Consider the following 21,029-nt stretch of genomic DNA (forward strand, 5'->3'; position numbering starts at 1 on the left):
TGGTAGCCGTTGGTTACGTATTGCTCTAGCGGGAGCGAGGAACGCGGATACCTCAGGACGGATTGAATGCCCGGCCTCAGGGTGACGGAGAAATCGCGAGGCGAATGGTGGATCCATCCCTGGACGTGTTTGCCAGCCGAAGGCTCGAACATAAGGCGCCAGAACCCATCGAGGCAGCACGTGCACGTATTCAGCCGGCTCCGGGCTTGAGATAAGATAAGCACGGAAACGCAATCCTGATCGATAAAGATCAAACCGTATTACGCTGCGCAAAGGATCGTCGCGGTACACACGGCATTGCCCCGACCGACTTGCTTGACAGGCGAGTTCGACGGGCCTGAACGCGGGTTAACCTTGCCATCGGACCAAGTGCCCCATGCAGGTCAGACGCTAACTAGCGCCTCGATGCCCGGGAATGTCTGCCCGAGGCGGACCGCGTGGACTCACGGACTCACGCTCCGCACCTGGGAAGGCACATGAGAAGGACTCGTGGTATGTGGGAGACGCCTAGTGAAGGGTGACGTCAGGCGATAATCCGTCGGGCTCTGGACGGCGGTCCTTATGGCGCGCCAGGTGGTGGCGCCCGGTGACCCGGGCAACTCGGGATTACTGCCGGAAGAACCCTTCCGCGAGTTACAGGCAAACAGGTTGAGGTGTCTCAGGGCACCTTGGAAAGAACTGGCTGACCCTGCATGAAAGAGTCTGCCTTCCTATTCACGCAGTTACGCGCATTTTTTACTGTATTATACCAATATACTTATATTTTTAAAATAATGAAAAATAATGATAAATTTATTTTGTACCGTATGATTGCATGACATAGTGTAAGAATATACTTAATAATTGTTTAACAGTCATCCTTCTAAATCCAATCCAGTGATTTGCTTATCACATGCATTTTCATTTGTTGATAAATAATTTCATTGTATAAAGGGTTATAGTAGTAGAAAGTCAAATAAGGAGATCACCATATTTTTTTACAAATACCATCTGTGTGAAAAAGCATAGTGGACTCCGTGACTGATGTTCTCTTATTGTTCCTCTTAATGTAATATAACAAAAACTTTAGCCACAGCAACGCGTGGCCGGGTCAGCTAGTATATATATATATATATTAGATTAACTTTCTGACACATTGAAAACCAGGAATTGGGACTTTATACATTTACATATTTGTTTAAGAAATAGATAGAAGAAATTGGATTCGATTCATATTTTTTTTTTCTATACTTATAAGGGCGTCAAATTCAAAATTGATATTTTATTATGCATATGTATGCGTATTAAATCCCGAGCCCTGCTCGATAAAACTGATGAATTACATTTGGAATTTAATGTACATCAAGTGGTTACCTACTTATTCTATAATTTTCATGAAATAATTTTTAATTCAATATTATGTTTACTTATATTATATGTTTAATATTGGAAACAAAATAACAGACAATTTAAAAGTAGTCGGGTTTGCTTGTAAGTACCTATACTAATTTATAGTAACAAAAATAAGTGTTATCAAATCAATTTTTGTTATTTTTATTATATATTAATCATATTAAATAGGTGTAACTATTTTATAATTATTACCATGTCTGAGAATTAAAAACTATGAAAAGCTTCAAAAATTCTTTTAAAATTTCTAAAATACAATAAAATATGCAATTAAAATAATAAAAGTGTAGTACCCTCGCAAACATCGAAAAGGTACTAAACGACGATAATCTACTAAGATTATTAATTAACCAATTTAATCTGGAAATTCGTGAATGATAAACTGATATTATCTCACAAATAAATAACAATATTGCCTTATTTTATCGAATCGTTAACTATAAGCCGCATACAGCTTGTGTAAAAAATAAATTTGACGTTCATAGAGCCCGTGGAAAATAAAAAATATGTTCTCAATAACAATTGACAGAATTTGATTAAAAATTCACTTAAATAAAAATATGATCCAAAATTTTTAAAACGTCGAAAAATTCAAATGAAAAGTTTCATAAATAGATGTTTTGTTATATAATTAAAATTTACAATCAGTTAAAAAAATAAAATTTCTAAAAATTCCAAAACCTAATTATTACATATTATGTGTATTCAATTTATGTTTTTTTTTGTTTAATTTGTTTTATTTTACAATCTGTAAATATATTATTTTTAAATTAAGCATAATTGTTGTTAAAAAAATATAAAAATAAAATTAAAATAAAGTAAAGTAAAGAGGGACTGGTGACTTGAACGAAAAATCATTCCAGTGATGGGACTTCTTGCAAAATATGTTAAAATTAAAATTGTGCAATACATAAATCTGCGTATAATTCGAGGGTGTAATAAGCATCTGATGTATTTATATATTTATGTAGATAACATGACATTTATAAATTACGCTTTTGCAATGATGTTTAGTAAGTAATTTAGTGAGGTTACAATTTATATCTTTAAAATATTTCTGATGCCTACGCTTAAAATAAATATTAAAACATATAATATACTGTTACACCCTATACAGTGTATATCGTAAATCTATATAATAAATGAATACAATTTAACATTTTTTTTTTTTTCTATTCATTTTTTGGTAACTCATATTTGTGGATAATAATTATGAAATATTAGTAACTACTAATTTGGGATTCAAAAAATTTGATGAAGCTGTATCACAAAGGTTAACCGAAGATATATCAAATGAGGTAAGTTTTGTAAATTTATTTAAAATGTTATACTCATCAATTAAACTGTCTTGTTTAAATCTAAACTATATATATAATTTTTTGTTTTTAGTTTTTATGATAAAAAATCAAACAAACAGTCATTATAGTTCTTTTAATATCTACATAAATACTTAATGTTTATAAAACGAAATTAATAATTATAAGAAATAATCTACACTCAATCCACATTAAATCAAAACTTTCAAAATGTAATATTATAAATTATTTATTTGAAAACCTTAGAAACTAATTGGCATATTAAAAAACTAACGCTAGCATAGTATTGATTATTTTTTAAAACTTTGTAAATGAGAATGAGAACAATAATATTATAATAAATCAATTATAATTTTCAAAGCAATTTCAATATTTTTTTCTTCAAAATATTTCTTTAAAATACGGATGATATTTACCATAATTTAAGTATAGTTCTATAAATTGTTTATTTACATCTGTCTTAACGTTTATTTTTATTTATAAACATTCCTTCGACTAACCAATTATAAAAATGATACCTGATAACGATATCATAATTGATTTTATTATTCAGTATGTCAATAATTTACTCCAATTATTAGACGATAAAATAAAAAAAAAAAAACGCTTTAGATGTTACCTTATTGAATTTAAATACTTACTGTATATAACCATTGCAAGTAAGACACTAGAAAAACAAGGTATTAATCATTATCGATTATCAACAAGTTTCACACAATGAAAGTTAAACAAAAGAAGATGTTGTTAACTTTAGATAGGTATTTGAATAATTAGTAACAAACAGAATTTAACTCACATTCTGCTTTTTGTAGTTCAGTATTTTTTTTTTGTTTTTTGAAATTATGCAATGATGATTATGGAGAAAATCTTCATTTTTTTCAATTTCATGGAATTTTATTGCTAAAATTACAAATCAAAGATTTATTGTGTTTTATTTTGTTTCCAGCAAAGAATAAAGTATGGTGAATCACTGATGGATGATAATATGATTCGTAGTATGTTATTTAATGCATTTTGATACCTAATCGCTATAGACAATTATCTTTTATATTATGTCATAACCAAAGTTTTAAATTATTCAATTAATCAGGGTTTTGTTGGTTAAAAAAACCTGTTGCTTGTTACAACTATCGACTGTTTACCCAAAGTACATTCAGGCAAACATTTTTAATATCTTATTATAATGTTATATAGACGATATAATTAGGAAATTTTAAAAATATTTTATTGCTGTTATATATTCACAAATTATTGTAATAAGCAAGTTTGAGTGTAATAGTTAATTAATGATAGCCAGATAATTTTGTCTAGATAACGGGAATCCTAATTTTATTTTTGTCATTGATGAAAACATTTGTATTGTATTATTATCACGTAGAATTTGACACATATTTTTAAAAATACTGTTAAAAATAAGGAAACTAATATATAGATTATAACTATTTATAATATTTACAATTTTTGACAGAATATATACACGCGTACTACTATGAATGTAAAAGTTTTAAACCTAGGCGTATGTATTATTCTTAAAATGTTTCAGTTTTTATAAGTGTTTATTAATTATAAAAATTGTTTTAAACGTGTTGAACTTTTATGATTTATTTTTTATTTTTATTATGTATCAAGTGAATAAGGATCAAATATCACAGTTTTTTTATTCATTTATTACAGCTCCCGTGTTAATTCCAAGAGAATTTTGTATAGAACAAAGTGAGTAAAAGTATAAACATGTACATAAAATAAATTCAAACTGTTTTAGTATACATTTTCCATCCTACGTTTTATACCAAAAAAAAGGTATGAGTTTATCAAACATAAACAATATGCGCAGTAGTGGAAAGTTCTACGGTTTATACTTTTAACAAAAAAAAAATAAATAAGAATCGTTAAATGAATGAGAGCTGTTTTTATTTAAATATCAAATGTTGTCAAAATATACGAACTTAAACTTTATAGCGGAAAATTATGAGTTTTGGACGAATATCGAATTTGTAAATTTGTGAGTTGGTTATATATTTAAAATAAAATACAGTAATATTATTGAGTTTGTATTGGATATTATAGCTTTTAGTTTTTGAATATCCTATAATAAGATAAAAATAATAAGAATATTTATACGAGTACAACATCAATTTTTAAAACTAAATCAATGTTTATTGTTCAAGATTAATATCATTGACGTCAGTATAGTGTGACGTAAACATTTTAACATGTTTATTTATGCTCAGTCATTGAACTACATTGAAAATATACGTATTTTATGTTCAGTTAATATAACAATAATTATTTGTCTTTTATCTGTCTCAATCATTAAGTGCCATTTTTTTGAGAATACCTTATATTTTATTAGGGACTTAAATTATTAGATTTTGACGTGGTTTTTCAAGTACCTAACTATCGTTAAAAAAAATATAAAAATAAAACACCTTAAAAATATTAAATGTGGCATGTACAGCCTGATTTAAAGAATGGATCGACTTCTTCAACGACATGTCTTTAAAAGTAACAGATATAAAAATACAAAATCATAGGTAAAAGTAACTTTTATTATTTAATTTAATTAAAACTCTTAAATATCTGTATACAACACTTTTATTTTTTGGAACGAATTTAATCGTTTTTTTTTTTTAATTTATAACAGATCTACTAGAAACTAATGAAATTCCTGAATTAATAATGGTTTTACAACATACTTAAAATAATCACCTGCCAATATAGTATATACTAATGGATAAAGGAAATACTATGGTTATTAATTTTAGTTAATTGTTAATTATGGCTCTAAAATTAAATAAGTACTGCATAATGTGTATTTTGCTAGATTAATTGTATTTAAATAATATGAATTTTTTGCACCAACGTCTCTGACCACCGATTCTTCGGCGACCGTTTCTACTTTTATTTTTATTTCGCAACCGTCGTCCGGTACATTTGTCGGCGTGACGCTGTGCGTATCTTTTAATACCACGTGATTTTTGTGCACCACGTGCTAATATTTTCTGTGTGCGAGTTTGAGATGTCTACACTACCCGTCGTATTTTAAGTCTACACGTATCTGTTCTTAGTCAATGACATACGATTACGTAAAACGTTGTGCGTCCAGCGTTTAAAATTTACATCAAATTAACGTCGTGGTGAGTTCAACGACCTGAAATCATGATATTTTATCCGTGTTCCTCGCCGTATTCGACCGTTAATTGTATCTACTGTCATCGTCATTATATATATTTATATATATTAATGTATTATTATTTATTATTATTTATTTATATCATATTTCCATATTGTATTTCTTTTGTGTATTTTATATGTATATCATTCTTTTATTATTATTATTCCGATATTGTCCAAAGAGACGTCTTTGTATAAATTCGTTACATATTGTACTATAATATACTGATAAAATAATTAGTAATTTACTGTATCTATTACTAAATAATGTAATACATATTCCCATACATCACGCGAGTCGTCTAACAAAATGCTCCAACAAGTACTGATGGCGTAAACAAATTAAATGTGAATTTTAATATTATTCGTACATGCTATAATTTTTGTTATATCTGTTATTTACTACATAATGTAGATACATGTATACCATTTTGTAAATTGAGTTTTTCTGTTAAAAAAGAAATAATAATAATAATAATAATAATAATAATAATAATAATGAGTGAATATGATAAGTGTCCACTTTAAAGTATATAATAATTAATATTATATTTATTGTAATAATTTTACTGTGTTTCATACATATTATAAAATTTAATTTCTTGATGGGCACGCTCAAAACTTAAAGTTTGCTTGCATTTAAGCAATAGTATATTAACAATGTAAATATTGATTAGACATTGACGTAAATAGTTAAATAGATAATAAATATTCGAGCTAATGTTAGAATATAATAAATTACGTAATAAAAACAGCTTAAAACAGAAACAAAAATGATAACAGAAACCAGAATATTATAAACTCATCACTAGAGCACGGATGTTGTAGTAGTAAAAAAAACTACTAAAATTGATTGCATTATTGCACTAAAAAACACCGAAAATTGCACTTAAAATATTAAAAATTGCACTAAAAATTACAGCGTTTCGTTATAAATTATAGATGTTTTATTTTAATTCTGCCAAAAAAATATATTTTTAACATTTTATAATAATAATTATTAATTAATAATCTATGCGTATTCTAAACATATTAAATATTTTAAATTTTAAACCTTATTGCATTGGACTATAAGTGTTTGTTTTAAATTTTCGAATTCGAACGCTCTTTGATTTGGAGCCTATAAGTTTTTATATCTTGAAAAAACTTCGTTCTACGTCGGTTGATGTAAGCGGAGCGTATTTAAAATAAGCTATATCGTTTATTGTCAAGTCTTCTGGTAAACCATCGAAACATTTTCCTTGTCCAGTGAGTATATCATTTATTTTAATAATAGTTTCAAATCCGGTATTCTTTTCAATAACTTTCTTGAATTTTTCATGGACTGAAATTCCTATTTCACAAAATATATTTTCTAATTTATTTTGAACATTTTTAATTATTCCAATAGCTTCAACTATTGGAAGTCCTTGATTTTCTAATTTTGAAATCGCGTCCGGCAGAAATCCGTAGTTCGAGTGAATAAATATTAAATCGGCCGAAGTTGAAATCTGGGTAAAAGTATTTTGTGAAACTTTAATTGAAACAGCTTCGTCAGGATCAAGTTCTTGCACAACACTTTTTACCTCATTAAAATATTTACAATAGTTTGATGCAGCCTCAAGCCATGTACCCCTGCGTGTGATAATAGGTTGTGGTGGTAATGGTGTATCTGGTACTTTATTTTTAAAAAGAATAATTCGGCTTGGTGCTTTTAAAAATATTTGTTTAATTTTAGCAATGAGTTTATCTATTTCTGGAAATTTTCCTCGTATGTCTTCTGCAACTCGATGTATACCATGGGCTAAGCAGGTGACATGGATCATTTTTGAATACAGTGCTTTAATTGTAGTCCCTGCTTTTATCATATATGGAGCTGCATCACTAAGAAACAGAAGGACGTCGTCGTGACGAATGCCATCGGGCCAAAGAAGGAATAATTTTGTTATTGTTGAATAATTTGCTTTATCGAGAATTTCTGTATTTAATAAATACACTTTTCCTGGTTGGTCTGTTTGAAGTGTTCCAATCACAACGTTAGCCACATATCTTCCATTAACATCTGTGGACTCATCAATTGAGACCCAAATTTTATTTCCCTTTATTATATTGTTTCTTATTTTATTTAAAGTGTTGGAGTACACCTCATCTACGTAATTTTTGCGTAACGTAGATTCACTCGGAATGTCTCTATTCGAATATGTTTCTAAAAATAAACAAAATTCTGAGTTATTAATTTTATGTAACGGAATATTGGCGGATAACATGGCCTTACACAAGTCTTTAGAAAATTATGATTTTTTTGTAAATGTTGTTACCTGAAGTTGCGATATAGACGTTTTAGTGGTATTTTGTTGATTAACCACCCGTTGGTGCTTTGTAGTTTCAATATGGTGTGTAACTGTATACCTCCGTTCAGCATTTACTTTTGTTTCGCACAATTTACAAAAAAGTACTGATTCATCACATGAAAACACATTCTCACCAAATTCTATAACGTATTTTTTGAAAACAGTGGAATTAGTTGGCCTTATTTTCGGCATATTTACAGAACAGTAACAGAACACGATATATCAAAATTCACGGAGTGACTGAAGAACAGATAAGAAAAGTCAAACAGTCACATTTTACAAAATTATTATCTTCATATTATCGGAATAAAGATAATAAAAAGTAATAAAGTAATAATTTATCACTATATACTGGAGATATTTAAGTATTATCTTATCTATACGACTGTTGAGTTTCGAATATAGCTAAAATAGTTGTAAAAATGATTAAATTCAACAAAATTCCAATAAAATTCCAAAAATTCCGAAAATTGCACTTAAAACTTTTAGATTTGAATTTGTACCTACATGAAACGTATTTAAAACTTACTTAGCAATAAATAATTGGAAAGGTAGAAGAAAAGTTGCAAATGCAACAACATCCGTGTCCTACTCATTACTAAAGCTAAGTTTTTAATGACTTAAAAATAAATAAAAATTCACTATAAAAATATGCAAAATGGTCAAAAATTCAAAATTAGAGAATTTTATTTTAAAATTATAAATATGATAAATTGTTAATTATTTTTTATTCATTTTTATATTACATAAAACAGGTAATAATTTGTTTAAAAAGATAATTAAACTAATATAGGTACTCAAATTTGAGTTGACTTGTTAGTTCATCCGATTCCTGATAAAATTATTCGGAAAAATCAATAAAATTATGAATTCAAATAGTTGAATGAATGATATATTATATTTATTTTCATCTGTACACATAATATTGCATTACACAATTTGATGGTTCTTAAGATTTTCAAACAGGAAACTGCGTCGGTGATCTGATAAATTGTTTTTATATGAGGAGAAACTTTGTACTTCGGCTTTCTACTGTTGACTTAGTTTTTGGCATTTTAAAGATTTTTAAAGTTGAATATCTTTTTATTATTAGTCGTAATATTATGTGTTCAGTATCGGTGTAGAACATCATAATTAAGTGTCATATTCTGGTTTTCACTACTAAAGCTTTCATAATATGTCTATAACGCCTTTACACACTAGGCGAATAGTTCACTCGTGGATGCGATTTTGAATGATCGCCTAAAATTAAACTTGTGCGATCGATCGTGTATTTTATTCACTCGCCTTATCGGTAGTATGAATGGTCAAATGTAATTGAAGCTGTTTAATTTGAAACGAATGTTCGCGGCGATGTAAAATCTCTTCCGCGCACAAACTATGTTTGATATTTCATCTTATCAAATAAATTGACAATTAATTATAATATTATATTTTTATCAATGGATTGGTGTTGATAATAGGGATTACCTTATATGTACAACACATATTAAAAAAAAAAAACTAAAAATAAATAAAAATGAGTTAAAATACACAAAATTAACGTAAATTTTGTAAAAATTATCTATTAAATACAACTGTATTTAACATATTAAAATACAAAATAAAAATTACACATTATAAAAATTTGTTATACAATGACACCAATTAAATTTCTGTTTAAAACTGCATATCACATTAAGAAAAAAATGCAAGTCTTCAAAATCCTTGTTCTACACATCACAAATTAAATGTTTTTAGATTTTCTTACTATTCCTATGATTGTGAACTTATTAAATCAATAAAATGTATACCCTTTACTCATCCATTATTGGTCATTTACTTAGCGTTGGATTATTTTTATTTTTATTTTTAAATACTTTAAATTATTATACATAAACTTTCCGGTGCTACGTTTGATTTATCATGAAGTGAATTAATAATAAAACTAATTTATATTTTTAAAATATATCAAATATTTAGCTAAATATTTAAATTAATTAATTTCTATACTTTAGTTAATTTTTATTCTAAAATCAATTATAGCGTAAGAACTATTATAAAATAACACTAACATTCATTTAATATATTTTTAAAGTGAGAGAACGAAAGTGTATAAGTACGTATGTATTATTATATTACATTTATTTTTAATCGTAATACATGTTTAAAATTATCTATTAATTTTAAAATGTTATTTATTATTATGACTTGTATTTACTAACTATTAATGTTAAGTTTTATGAAACATTAAATAAAAAAATACATTACAAATTTATCATTAAAAATAATTTGTAACAAAAAACAATTTTAATTACTTTATTGTATATGTTTTATAGAGAAACTCGTGGCGTATTTATGTAAGTTCACACATTTGTTTATCACTACAGTCATATTTTTACTCACATAAAAATATACTTTACTTAATATCTAATTCTTCTATTATAATTTTAAATCCATTGAAACCCCTAAAATTATACAAATCTTTTACGATAGGAGTTGTGTATACATTTTAAAATATAACTTTTTTATAAGATATTAAACAGTTATAAATAAAGAATTATTTAAATAATATTATGTTCTTGCTATGTTTAATTCGGTATTTTTATTGTCAACTCCATCATTGGGCAAATATAAATTTCTTGTACCTTAGTAGATTCATAATTAAATAAAAAAGTGGTAAATGATTTTGTTTTCGATGAGAAGTGTTTTTATATTTGAAGTAATTGATGAATATTTCATAAATTAAGAATTTCATGAATTTTTCTATTTTTAATATAACTAGGTGTGTAACCAATAAACATCAGTCATAAATATGTATTTTTTTTTTAATCTTGTAACATATAATCTAAAAAACTATTCAGGACTCTAAGAAAAATTTCAATCACAAACCATTTATCATAATTTTAATTAATAACTATTTATATGTATATAATATGTAATTATGATTTACTTTTATACTTTCGTAAAGGGTAAAAGTAAATTCATAATAGTATTGACTATTTTATTTTGTTTAAAATTTAAAAAAAATATGTAATATAAAGCTATTTGGTCAAATTTAAAGAATATAATGATAACTTCATTAAACATAACCTTGACGTTAGAATATTCATAATAAGATCTAAAATTGATTTTGATCTAAATCTACTTTTTAAAGTTTACTTGATTTGACTTATAATTAATTATACTCAATTAAATCACTACAACATCTGCAAATAAGACTTCTTACAACAGTCTCTGACCGTCTAATATTTAATAATGGTAATATAACTATCGATTACCAACTTAAATGATCCTTTAATTGCTGACCTTGCATTTAATTCACATTCAAGAAATTCCCCCATGTCGTTTTAAAAGAAAATTGTGCAGAGATTAATTAAATAAATGATTATGGTTAACAAACCATTAAAGTTTAATTAGAAAAAAAAACTAACGGGTTTGATGTTATTACTGGATGGTCTGTTTTTCTTGTGTATCATATTGTATTGTGGTATTACCCAAAGTATGGTATAAAATTATATCTTTAGGTACCAACCACATAAAAATAATTATAATTAATAAATACTACTCCGTATACAATACACACTATAAATTATATGTATAATATAAAATAATTGATTCATGAACTCATATAGTCGTTTTTATATATCGACCGTAATACTAGACAAGTGAGGAAAAAACTGTAATGCAAATAATATAAAAATAATGCTCTTTAAGGCCATTAATCGATTAATCGTAATCGTGACGGGCACGATATCGCCTTTACTGTATATTTGTATTTTATTGGAAAAATCAATGAAAGAAATATTATATTTATTTCATCCTCAACTTTGTTTTTACAAAGTATTATTTACTTACTACAGGAAGACAATTTTATTTATGGTAGGAATATTATTGTCGATTGAATAGAAGACCTTAGTTTCTTTCGACAGTTATATTATTTGGTGTAATTCCATTGAAATATATTTTTTTTAAACGATGAACGTATTAATCCAATGACACGTGCCTAACTGAAATTGCATTATTTAAAAATACAAATTAACAATTATTTATAATGTTACTGAATTCACTGATTCACTGTATTCTAAATTAAAAATGGCAGTGTATTAATAAATTTGTTAATAATTATAAAAATATATTTTATGATTTACTTTTATAATTTCACAGTTTTAAACAGTAAGTTCATGATATGATTGACTATATTTTTTTATAATTATTATTTGAAATAAGGCTTCAATAGCAATGGATTTTAGTTTGTCTTATTTTTACACAAACATAGTATTCCTTAAAACTATGTGTTACATTTAGTTAACTGATTTGGTTTACACCTATTTACAATATTTAATAATATTTGTTAAATTTAAGAATGTAGTTATTTTCAAAGTTTTGTTCTCGTCGATTGATTTTTCAATATTATATGGAATTTTAAGGTATATAGTGTGCATACCTACAGTGTGTGATTTATTTTAAATATTTGGTTGTCTGTTCCGCAGATTAATTGAGGCTTTTGGCTGTTTAAAAATGAGTGTATGAGTAAGGAGTGTCCAATTCTAACTCGAGTGATTGCTATGTCTTGACGTATATTGAGGTATGAAGGGGTGTGCTATTTTTCGATTGTTATTTAATGCTTTTAAGTTAGTAGAGTAGATATTTGGTATTGAACACCAGTAATTCTGCCAAGATAAAATGGTTATTTATGTTGTTTATTATAGGATTGAGAATTTTTTTCGTTGCGAAATCGGCATATTTGTCTGTTTGTTTATTCTCTTTAATACCAATGTGAGAAGATTCCCTCATAACTTTAATATTTTTTTTTGTTGATTTGTATTAATGTTGCTTGAATATTTTGGGTTAGGTATTTTATTGTTCGTGGATAATTTTTTTAGATCTGATAAAGCACTAATAGAGTCACTGCTTACAGTAGATATTTATAGCAATTATCACTGGGCAACATTAAAAAAAAAAAAAATGTACACACGTCATAATCAAAATCAATATATGCACCTAAAAAATACTTTTTAGAATTAAATATAAAAACTTTACTTATATCTAACAATACAATCAAAACTCAGTGTACATAAACAAGTACAAATAATTTATGTGTTAAACTTACTCTATTTAGTTAAAAAAAGGAATCAATAATATACAGTACCTATACATTTTGTTATAAAAGTTTTTTAAATTGTTTTTAAAATGATAGATAATTATAACATTTTTTGTTTCGTTTTTGTCGAAGTCGATAAGTTCGGTATATAGTTTTAGTTCTCATTTCCAAGGTGCTAAAACTCAAAACTAAATTCAATTAAAAACTGTTGTGTGGATGTCCATTGATTGTTAAAGTTTGTTAAATATTTTGCGTATCGATGAGGATTTATAGTGTTCTGGGTTTATTGGAGATAAGACGTGTTTGTTGAAAATGGTTTTGTATTTTTTTATTCTATGTAGTTGGTCCTTTTGAGAATGCAGTTTAGTGCGTCTTAGTCTCTTTGAAGTTAAAGAGAAATTTCACCGACATAGTTTAGAATGCTGTAGATTGAGCTTGTTATGAATGCGCCAATAGCTAATCGGATTCCTTCATTGTGGATAGGGTCAGGTATCTTGAGGAGGTTTGGTTTAGCTGTATTGTATATTTGAGATCCGTATCTGATTTTGGACAAAATAAGAGATTAGTATATAATGAGTGACTTTTGGTTTACTCCCCAGGTGCGGTGGGATAAAGTTTGATTGTACTAATGTTAGGTTTACAGATACTTTTAAGTTGTTTTAAATAAGATGTACATTTAAGGTTGTCATAAAAATGACAAAGCATTGACTTATGGCAAGAGAAAATTTAAATCCGGTTTCTTTGTACCCGTTTTGGAAGATTTGTAGTAATGTTTAACGTGGTTTCTATGATATTCCCATTGCAATAGATATAGCAATCGTCGGCGAACACGACATGTTTTGTTGGACAAGGTATTTTGTCGAAGATGTTGATTATTACAATTATGAACATAGTGACACTTGTAACTAATTCTTGACTGATTAAAAATAGAAAAAAACTAAACCAAAATAACACTTGTAATATAAAGCTATTTGGTCACTCTTAAAGAATAAAATTATATATTTTTAATCTTTACCATTGATAATATAACATAACAATATGTGCTGAAATAAATTTTAAGCTATATCAACATTTAAAGATTTACTTAATTTTACTAGTAGCTAATAACAATCATTCAAATCTTCAAAATAAAACTTTATTATAAATAATATGCAATGGCATTAAAAAAAAAAAACAATTATAATTTTATTCTGTAGTTTTACTGTAAATATAAATGAACTAAATACGTTTGATTTATAATTTATTTGTAATCTTAGAATGTGAAAGTAAGTTAATTGACTTAAAATTAGTAATTTCTTTAATCTAATAAATAATATAATCTCATTTTATTGTTTCTATGATAGTTAACCATATAAAATAACAGACCATCTAAATTTACAAAACATTTCATCAATCAATCATTTAATTATGAATATAATAATTGACTATTTCAAGTATTTTTTTAAGTACAATAAAATATGCTTTTGTATAAGCTGTCATAAAAGGCTCACTTTATATTTAAGCATTATTTGTAATTCATATCATTGTATAATATAAATTATAATTATCTAATAAAAAATTTGATGACAACCTATTTTAACTGTAATCAAATTTAATTCCAAACATAATAAATTACTTCAGTTTAACATTTTAATTAATTATAGTGATATTATTATAGTTATGCATTATCTTGTTCAAACTTAATTATAATATATTAGGAACTGAATAATAAATGTTTAACAATTATTGTTAAGAATATCCTTCATGAAAATAGCATAAAAACGTTTTTGTATTGACATTATTTTTTTCAAATTTTAAATTTATATACAGAAGAAATTACATACTGGTTTTTTAGTAAGTGTATAATTATTTAACGAAAATACATATTCAGATAATCTTTCAATCGGCTTTTATAATAAGTATATAATGATGCTAAAAATTGTTAAACGATAATAGTAAACACTTGGTTTCTCTGTAAAAACAAAAGATATTTATTATTTATTAATTACATTTTACAAATAATAACAAATTTACCTGTAAAAACAAAAGAAACAAAAATTTATGTTATTATTGTCACTTATTAACAATTAAAAAAAAAAAACAATATTAATATCGATTTGCTTGAATAAAAATCTTAAAAAAAGCCTTATCACTTTATCATCTTATCAATGTTTGATGATAATAATAGTTATAATAATTATAATAATATTTAAAAAAAAGTATTTTCTTTACAAGTATATAATTATTTAACGAAAATACACATTCTTGAAATTAGAAGTCCGTATGGGACATTAAGATTCGTGACAGGTCAAAATTTAACTAATTTTATTTGTATAAATTTATATAGGTTATAATATGCTAGCTTCCCTAGTTAAAATAGCGTAATATGTAAATATGTTAAAGATCACTGTAATATATCAGAAAAAAAAAATTAAAACACTACTTATAAAATGTAAAAAAGCGGACAAGTGAGTACCGCTCTGCTATACATTAGGGGACTAGGTTAGGTTAAATTTGAATGCAATTATAGGTACCATTGTATACGAAAAACGATTCTGAACGAAAATGATTTGTTAGTCTAGGATATATTATACTTAAATATTGTCATACATTCTATTTTGAAACAAATATTTTATTTTTCAATTAGGACGCATTTATAAAAGTAATTTTTTAATCAATTAATTATTAATTTTTATGAATTATACCTACAAAATAGTTTGCATATATTCATGGTTTTGACAAATTTTTGTCAATATTTAGACTTCAAATGCTAATAAAAAAAATTGTTCTTATGTATGTTTAAAATTTTTTGATCACTATAAGAATAACTTATGAGTAACTTTGTATTAAATTTTCAAATATTTTTATTGGGACAAAAAAATTTTATCGACACTTCAAAAAAAAATTTTCAGAAAAATTGAAAATTTCAGTTGTCTATAAATAGCTCAAAAAAAGTCAAAATATTTTGAAAATTAAATCATATAAAAAAAATGCCAATCTAAATAACTGGTAACATTTTCAAGTGTCTACGAATTATACTTTTTGAATATTAATAAATATTTAAAATCGTTTGAGGATAAATCATTATCGTTACGATTATTAATTTTTTTTAGTTAAAATAAGAAAAACTCATAAGGAACCTTGTAATAAATTTTCAAAAATTTTTGGTCATCCAAATTTTTTTTATCGACACATCAAAAAAAAATTCTCATAAAAATCTGTAACTCAGTGATCTATATATAACTTAAAAAAGTCAAAATTTTTTGAAAGTTAACTGTATATAGATAACACAAACATAAACATTTGGTAAAAATTTCAAGTATTTACAGTGATAAGTTTTTGAATTACAACCGTATTAAAAAATCGATTTGTTCGAAAACTGGTTTTGCATAAATATTCCCGTTTCACCGTCACTTTATTTTTGTTTTTCTCGATATTTTTGAAAACTGTTTGAAAATGTTTACTTTTTACCTTTATAATGCACCAAGGATATTCAAATTGCCATCCGAAACCACCATCGAAGTTTAAAATTGAAGCATTATTTCAACTACTTATGCTGTACACGAAAACAAAAAAAAAAAAAACACATTATTGTAAAATCAATACATTCATCACTCCGTTCAGAATATAAATTGAAAACCTTTTTGTTGTAGGTAGTAATATCATAAATATTATTTTTTTATTGACAGTTAATGAATATATGAATATCATAAAATCATATGCATTGAGTAAGAAAACTAATACACTATATTTTTTTGAATCATTTTATTATACTGATGGACTTTTACTAAGATATTATTAGTAAAACTTAGATTATGAAAAATATAAATAGATCAAATGCATTTTATTCTTTGAAATTTAAAATAAAAAATAAAAGATACAATTAATAATATATTAATTTAATTTAATCTGATGTGATATTTAATATTTTCTATAATTTTAATTTAATAAAAATAAAAGTTTTTAATATAATTTTATAATTTACGTAACTCGTATTTATATGATATTCTTTAGTGTATTGAAACTGAAACTTAAGATACATAATTTATATACAATAATTTTCATTCGTCGTCAACGTATTAATTTGTACATATTATACATTTATTGCACACTACTATCTTTAAGCTGACTTGGCACGTTTCCTGATAACTATGAATGATCTATACGCTTAGAAAATTCACTAATCACGTTTTCCAAACTCGAACAAAGACGTTAAGACGCAATCGCAGAGTCAGGTGCTATGTTATTTTTCGGAAGAAAATTTCATTTGCAAGTGTATTGCAAAATTTTCGATGTAAAAATAACGTCAATGGGTCATTGTCAACTAAAATAAGAATTCTCGATTTACTTTGGCTACAATAACTTTAACGTAACATACAAAAATGTACATTAATCTTAGTTTAGTATCATACGTAAACTTTACACATATCTCATATTTGTTATATAGTCACTCTGTGTATAATGATTACATCGTTTCGTGATTCTAGAAATGCTTTTATTAGTTAGTTGTGTATATTTTTTAATATTTGTTTTGTCCTTGTGTTACCTCCACAGCTGATGATTTTAACCTTAAGCAAGAATTTAGGAGTAAGTTTTATGCATACACGTAAATAATACTACATAAAATAAACGCATGTTTACCTATTCGCACCAAAATGTATACGTATATTTTAAGGATCGTTGCTGATAATGTATTGTATTGATTTAATTAATTAATATAAAATTATTAGGCATAACAATGGATGATAGTTAAAGAATTTTTCATATTTTGTGGGAACTCTCTGATGATGAGAGTGGTGAAGAAAGTGATATGGAGGTTGATTATTTTGTAGATGATTGTGATGAGGATCCGGACTGTGTTACTCTTGATCATAATATTTAAATTGACGGAGAGATTAGTGAAGTTATTAGAGAGATAGCAGCTCATCCAACAGCAACAACTTCTCGGAAGAGAAAAATTAATTCTACATAAAAAAAAGTAGTAATAATGGACAAAATGAAAGATAAACTGATAAAAATAAAAATATATTTATGATTTCAAATACCTCGGAAATTGTAAGTAAAAATGGGTTTGTGTGGAAAATGAGTGTGATCATTTTAACGGTAAAGTTCCTCAAAAAATATTGATTATATTCTACCTGGGCTTTCATCATTAGCAAAATCCGCATACACACCCCAAGAATGTTTCAAACTTTTTAACAGATGAATTAATTAGATTGGTACTTCTTTATACTAATCAGGAAATAAAACGCCAAAGGGAAAACTATAAAAATAAAATAAGTGCAAATCTTACTGATTTAAAACAACGTTTAATGTTTATGTTGCCTTTAAAATATCTGATATACAATAAAACCTATTTTAAGCGAACCCTCGATAAGACGGATTTTTGGTCTGTGCGGAAATTTTTTATGGTCCCGGCAAATTTCAATAGTTTAACATAGAATTTTATCTTGATTCTATAAATTAGCGCTTATTATTGTCACCGTAGTCGAAGTTTACCCGTCGTTTCGTATCGTCTTAACTACTTGTTCTCACAATGTCTAAAATTTTTTTAAGTTTAAATGAAAAAATAAAAGTAATCGAAGAAAGTGAAAAAGAAAATAGTGTTGTTATAATTATTTACTAAAAATTAAAATTTATTGTAGCCTAAGATATTTATTAATTTTTAATATTTTTATTTTTATTATTGACTGGAAAATGTTACAACTTTAATCGTGCAGTATATCGTAACTCTATAGTACGGAATTTTCCGTTTTATTCAGTTATAAGGAAACCTGCCCAAAACGGAAATTTTTATTGTTCCCGTGCAATTCCGCACAAGACAGGTTTTACTGTATATAGAAAATTGAATTCAATATTAATTGACTCCCCGGTACTTGCCCTGGCTCATTTCAAATTAATAATATCTTCTACCTGACCTACCTCAAATTTAATTTGTTCGAAATGTCTGTCTATACATATACTTCGATCGATAGATGGGGTTTTTCTAATATACGCGATATCCAGTTTAGTGTTTTTCTCATATGCAATTACCGTAGACAGTACGTTATGTAGAACTCTATTTGCTCAATGGTAGTATACTTCGAGTTACGTGTATAGTACGCTATAGAAAAGATCAATATTAAAAATGTTTATACTTAATATGCACTAAAAAAAAAAAAAAAAATAAAAATATTATTAAATTCCTCATTTTTTTAATCTAATAATTTAAGATCATTGTGTTATTTAATCAAATGGTTATCTAATTTTTAAATTATTGTTTATTAACATACAATTTTATTTTAAATCATGTTTTAAATTTTAATCAAGATTGATACGATTGATTATTTTAAGAAACAATCGATTATTTAGATATAAAGCGAAAACTAAAAAAATATAATTAATTATTAGTAATAACATACTTTTAATCGTTCTATAATAATCTAAAGTAGAGCGAATGCCCACGTTGATTGCACTCCTATTACATACATATAAAATAAATACAAACATGTAGTTTTTAACAGAATATTTAATGAAATATCTTATAATTGTATTTTGTTATAGGAAATAAAGATAAAATGTTGACTTATGGTAAATTATATGTTTGTATAACAATGTTTATTGCTCACGTATCCTTAAACTTGTTGGTTTTATGTCACGTTAAAATAATTACAAAAAAAGTCTACACTAGTTGTTTAATAAAAATATCGTATACTTTTTATACATTTATTAGTTTAAATATGATTGTACTTGTGTTGTTAACGCCGTCGATGAATAACAATGTAAATATTAAATAACACAGAATTCATGATCCACACACACAAACATATTTTGTCATTCTGTTTATTCTTTCATATTTTAATCGCGTCTGTCAATTCTCTCCAGTTGTTTATATATATGAAATTATGCAGCGTTATCTGCTACTCGTCGATCGGTGCGCACTTTGCCTGACCTCCCAATTTTGTCTTCAGCCATACGTCGCTTACTGTAATAAACAGACCGTTATATCTTATATTGTTTTTCTAAATCATATTCATTTTGCGTAAATCGCATCATTTTATTATATTATAATGCTTGGGCGCTAATCGCATTTCCTATATTATACCTGTGTGCGCGCGAATCGCCAACTGTTATATTTATACTATTTTTTTTATAATATTTTTATTATTATTTTTGTATATTTCTATTCGTATTTGTTTGTGTGTGTGTGTGTGTCTGCCAGTTTGCGCTCCACAATGTGTGAGTTTTAATTATTATTATTTATTTATTTATTTTAAATTATTACATTTTTATACAGCTGGGCCAAGAGGGCTAAATATTCTTATACTAATATTTATAATATTTACAATTATTGAGCCAAAAGGGCCATTTATTATTATTATATTACTATTGTAGCTATCTTACATTATTATTGTTATATTTTTGTTGTGGCTCTAATAGCTACCTATCATATCATTGTTTTGTTTTGCTTGGCCATAAGGGCCATGCATATATAACCTTTATATTTATATCCTTATTATTAAGCCATAGGGCAATTTATATTATTATTTTGATATCAATTTTTATAATACAAATGTATAATTGCGCCAGAAGATCCTATAAAATTATTATATTTATGTTGTGGCTCTAATAGCTACTTTATACACATTTTTACATATTGGGCCAAAAGGGCCGTAATTATCATTATTATTATTTATCTTATTAGCGTAGCATAGGGTTTGCATTCATTTTTATTGAGTTACCTATTTGTCCATAGCTTTAAGTTACACACATACACAT

The 21,029-nt window shown here is 26.0% G+C and overlaps 1 protein-coding gene across 2 annotated transcripts; it reads left to right on the top strand.

Annotated features, from left to right (window-relative positions):
• The first annotated feature begins 950 nt into the window (after positions 1 to 950).
• Positions 951 to 12,410, top strand: LOC112596244. Of its 2 annotated transcripts, XM_025341760.1 has the most exons (9): positions 951 to 1,470; positions 2,361 to 2,402; positions 2,614 to 2,687; positions 3,652 to 3,700; positions 4,174 to 4,221; positions 4,380 to 4,418; positions 10,287 to 10,307; positions 10,528 to 10,548; positions 12,356 to 12,410. In XM_025341760.1, exons 1-9 carry the CDS (start codon positions 1,416 to 1,418, stop codon positions 12,379 to 12,381), a joined length of 375 nt encoding a protein of 124 aa, XP_025197545.1. In that variant the 5' UTR covers positions 951 to 1,415; the 3' UTR covers positions 12,382 to 12,410. The 2 variants fall into 2 exon arrangements, with proteins under 2 accessions (XP_025197545.1, XP_025197546.1); XM_025341761.1 differs by lacking the exons at positions 10,287 to 10,307; positions 10,528 to 10,548; positions 12,356 to 12,410 and adding an exon at positions 5,350 to 5,412.
• The last annotated feature ends 8,619 nt before the right edge of the window (positions 12,411 to 21,029 follow it).

The sequence above is a fragment of the Melanaphis sacchari genome, unplaced genomic scaffold (genome assembly GCF_002803265.2).
Source record: "Melanaphis sacchari strain LSU unplaced genomic scaffold, SCAv2.0 Contig311_pilon_pilon, whole genome shotgun sequence".
NCBI lineage: Eukaryota > Metazoa > Arthropoda > Insecta > Hemiptera > Aphididae > Melanaphis > Melanaphis sacchari.

Coding starts and splice junctions, on each gene's coding strand:
- LOC112596244 (XM_025341760.1), top strand. CDS start 1,416: ATGTTTAATATTGGAAACAAAATAACAGACAATTTAAAAGTAGTCGGG. Junction 4,419..10,286: donor AGAATTTTGTATAGAACAAA/GTGAGTAAAAGT, acceptor ATATTTTTAAAG/TGAGAGAACGAAAGTGTATA. Junction 10,549..12,355: donor GAAACTCGTGGCGTATTTAT/GTAAGTTCACAC, acceptor ATAATTTCACAG/TTTTAAACAGTAAGTTCATG.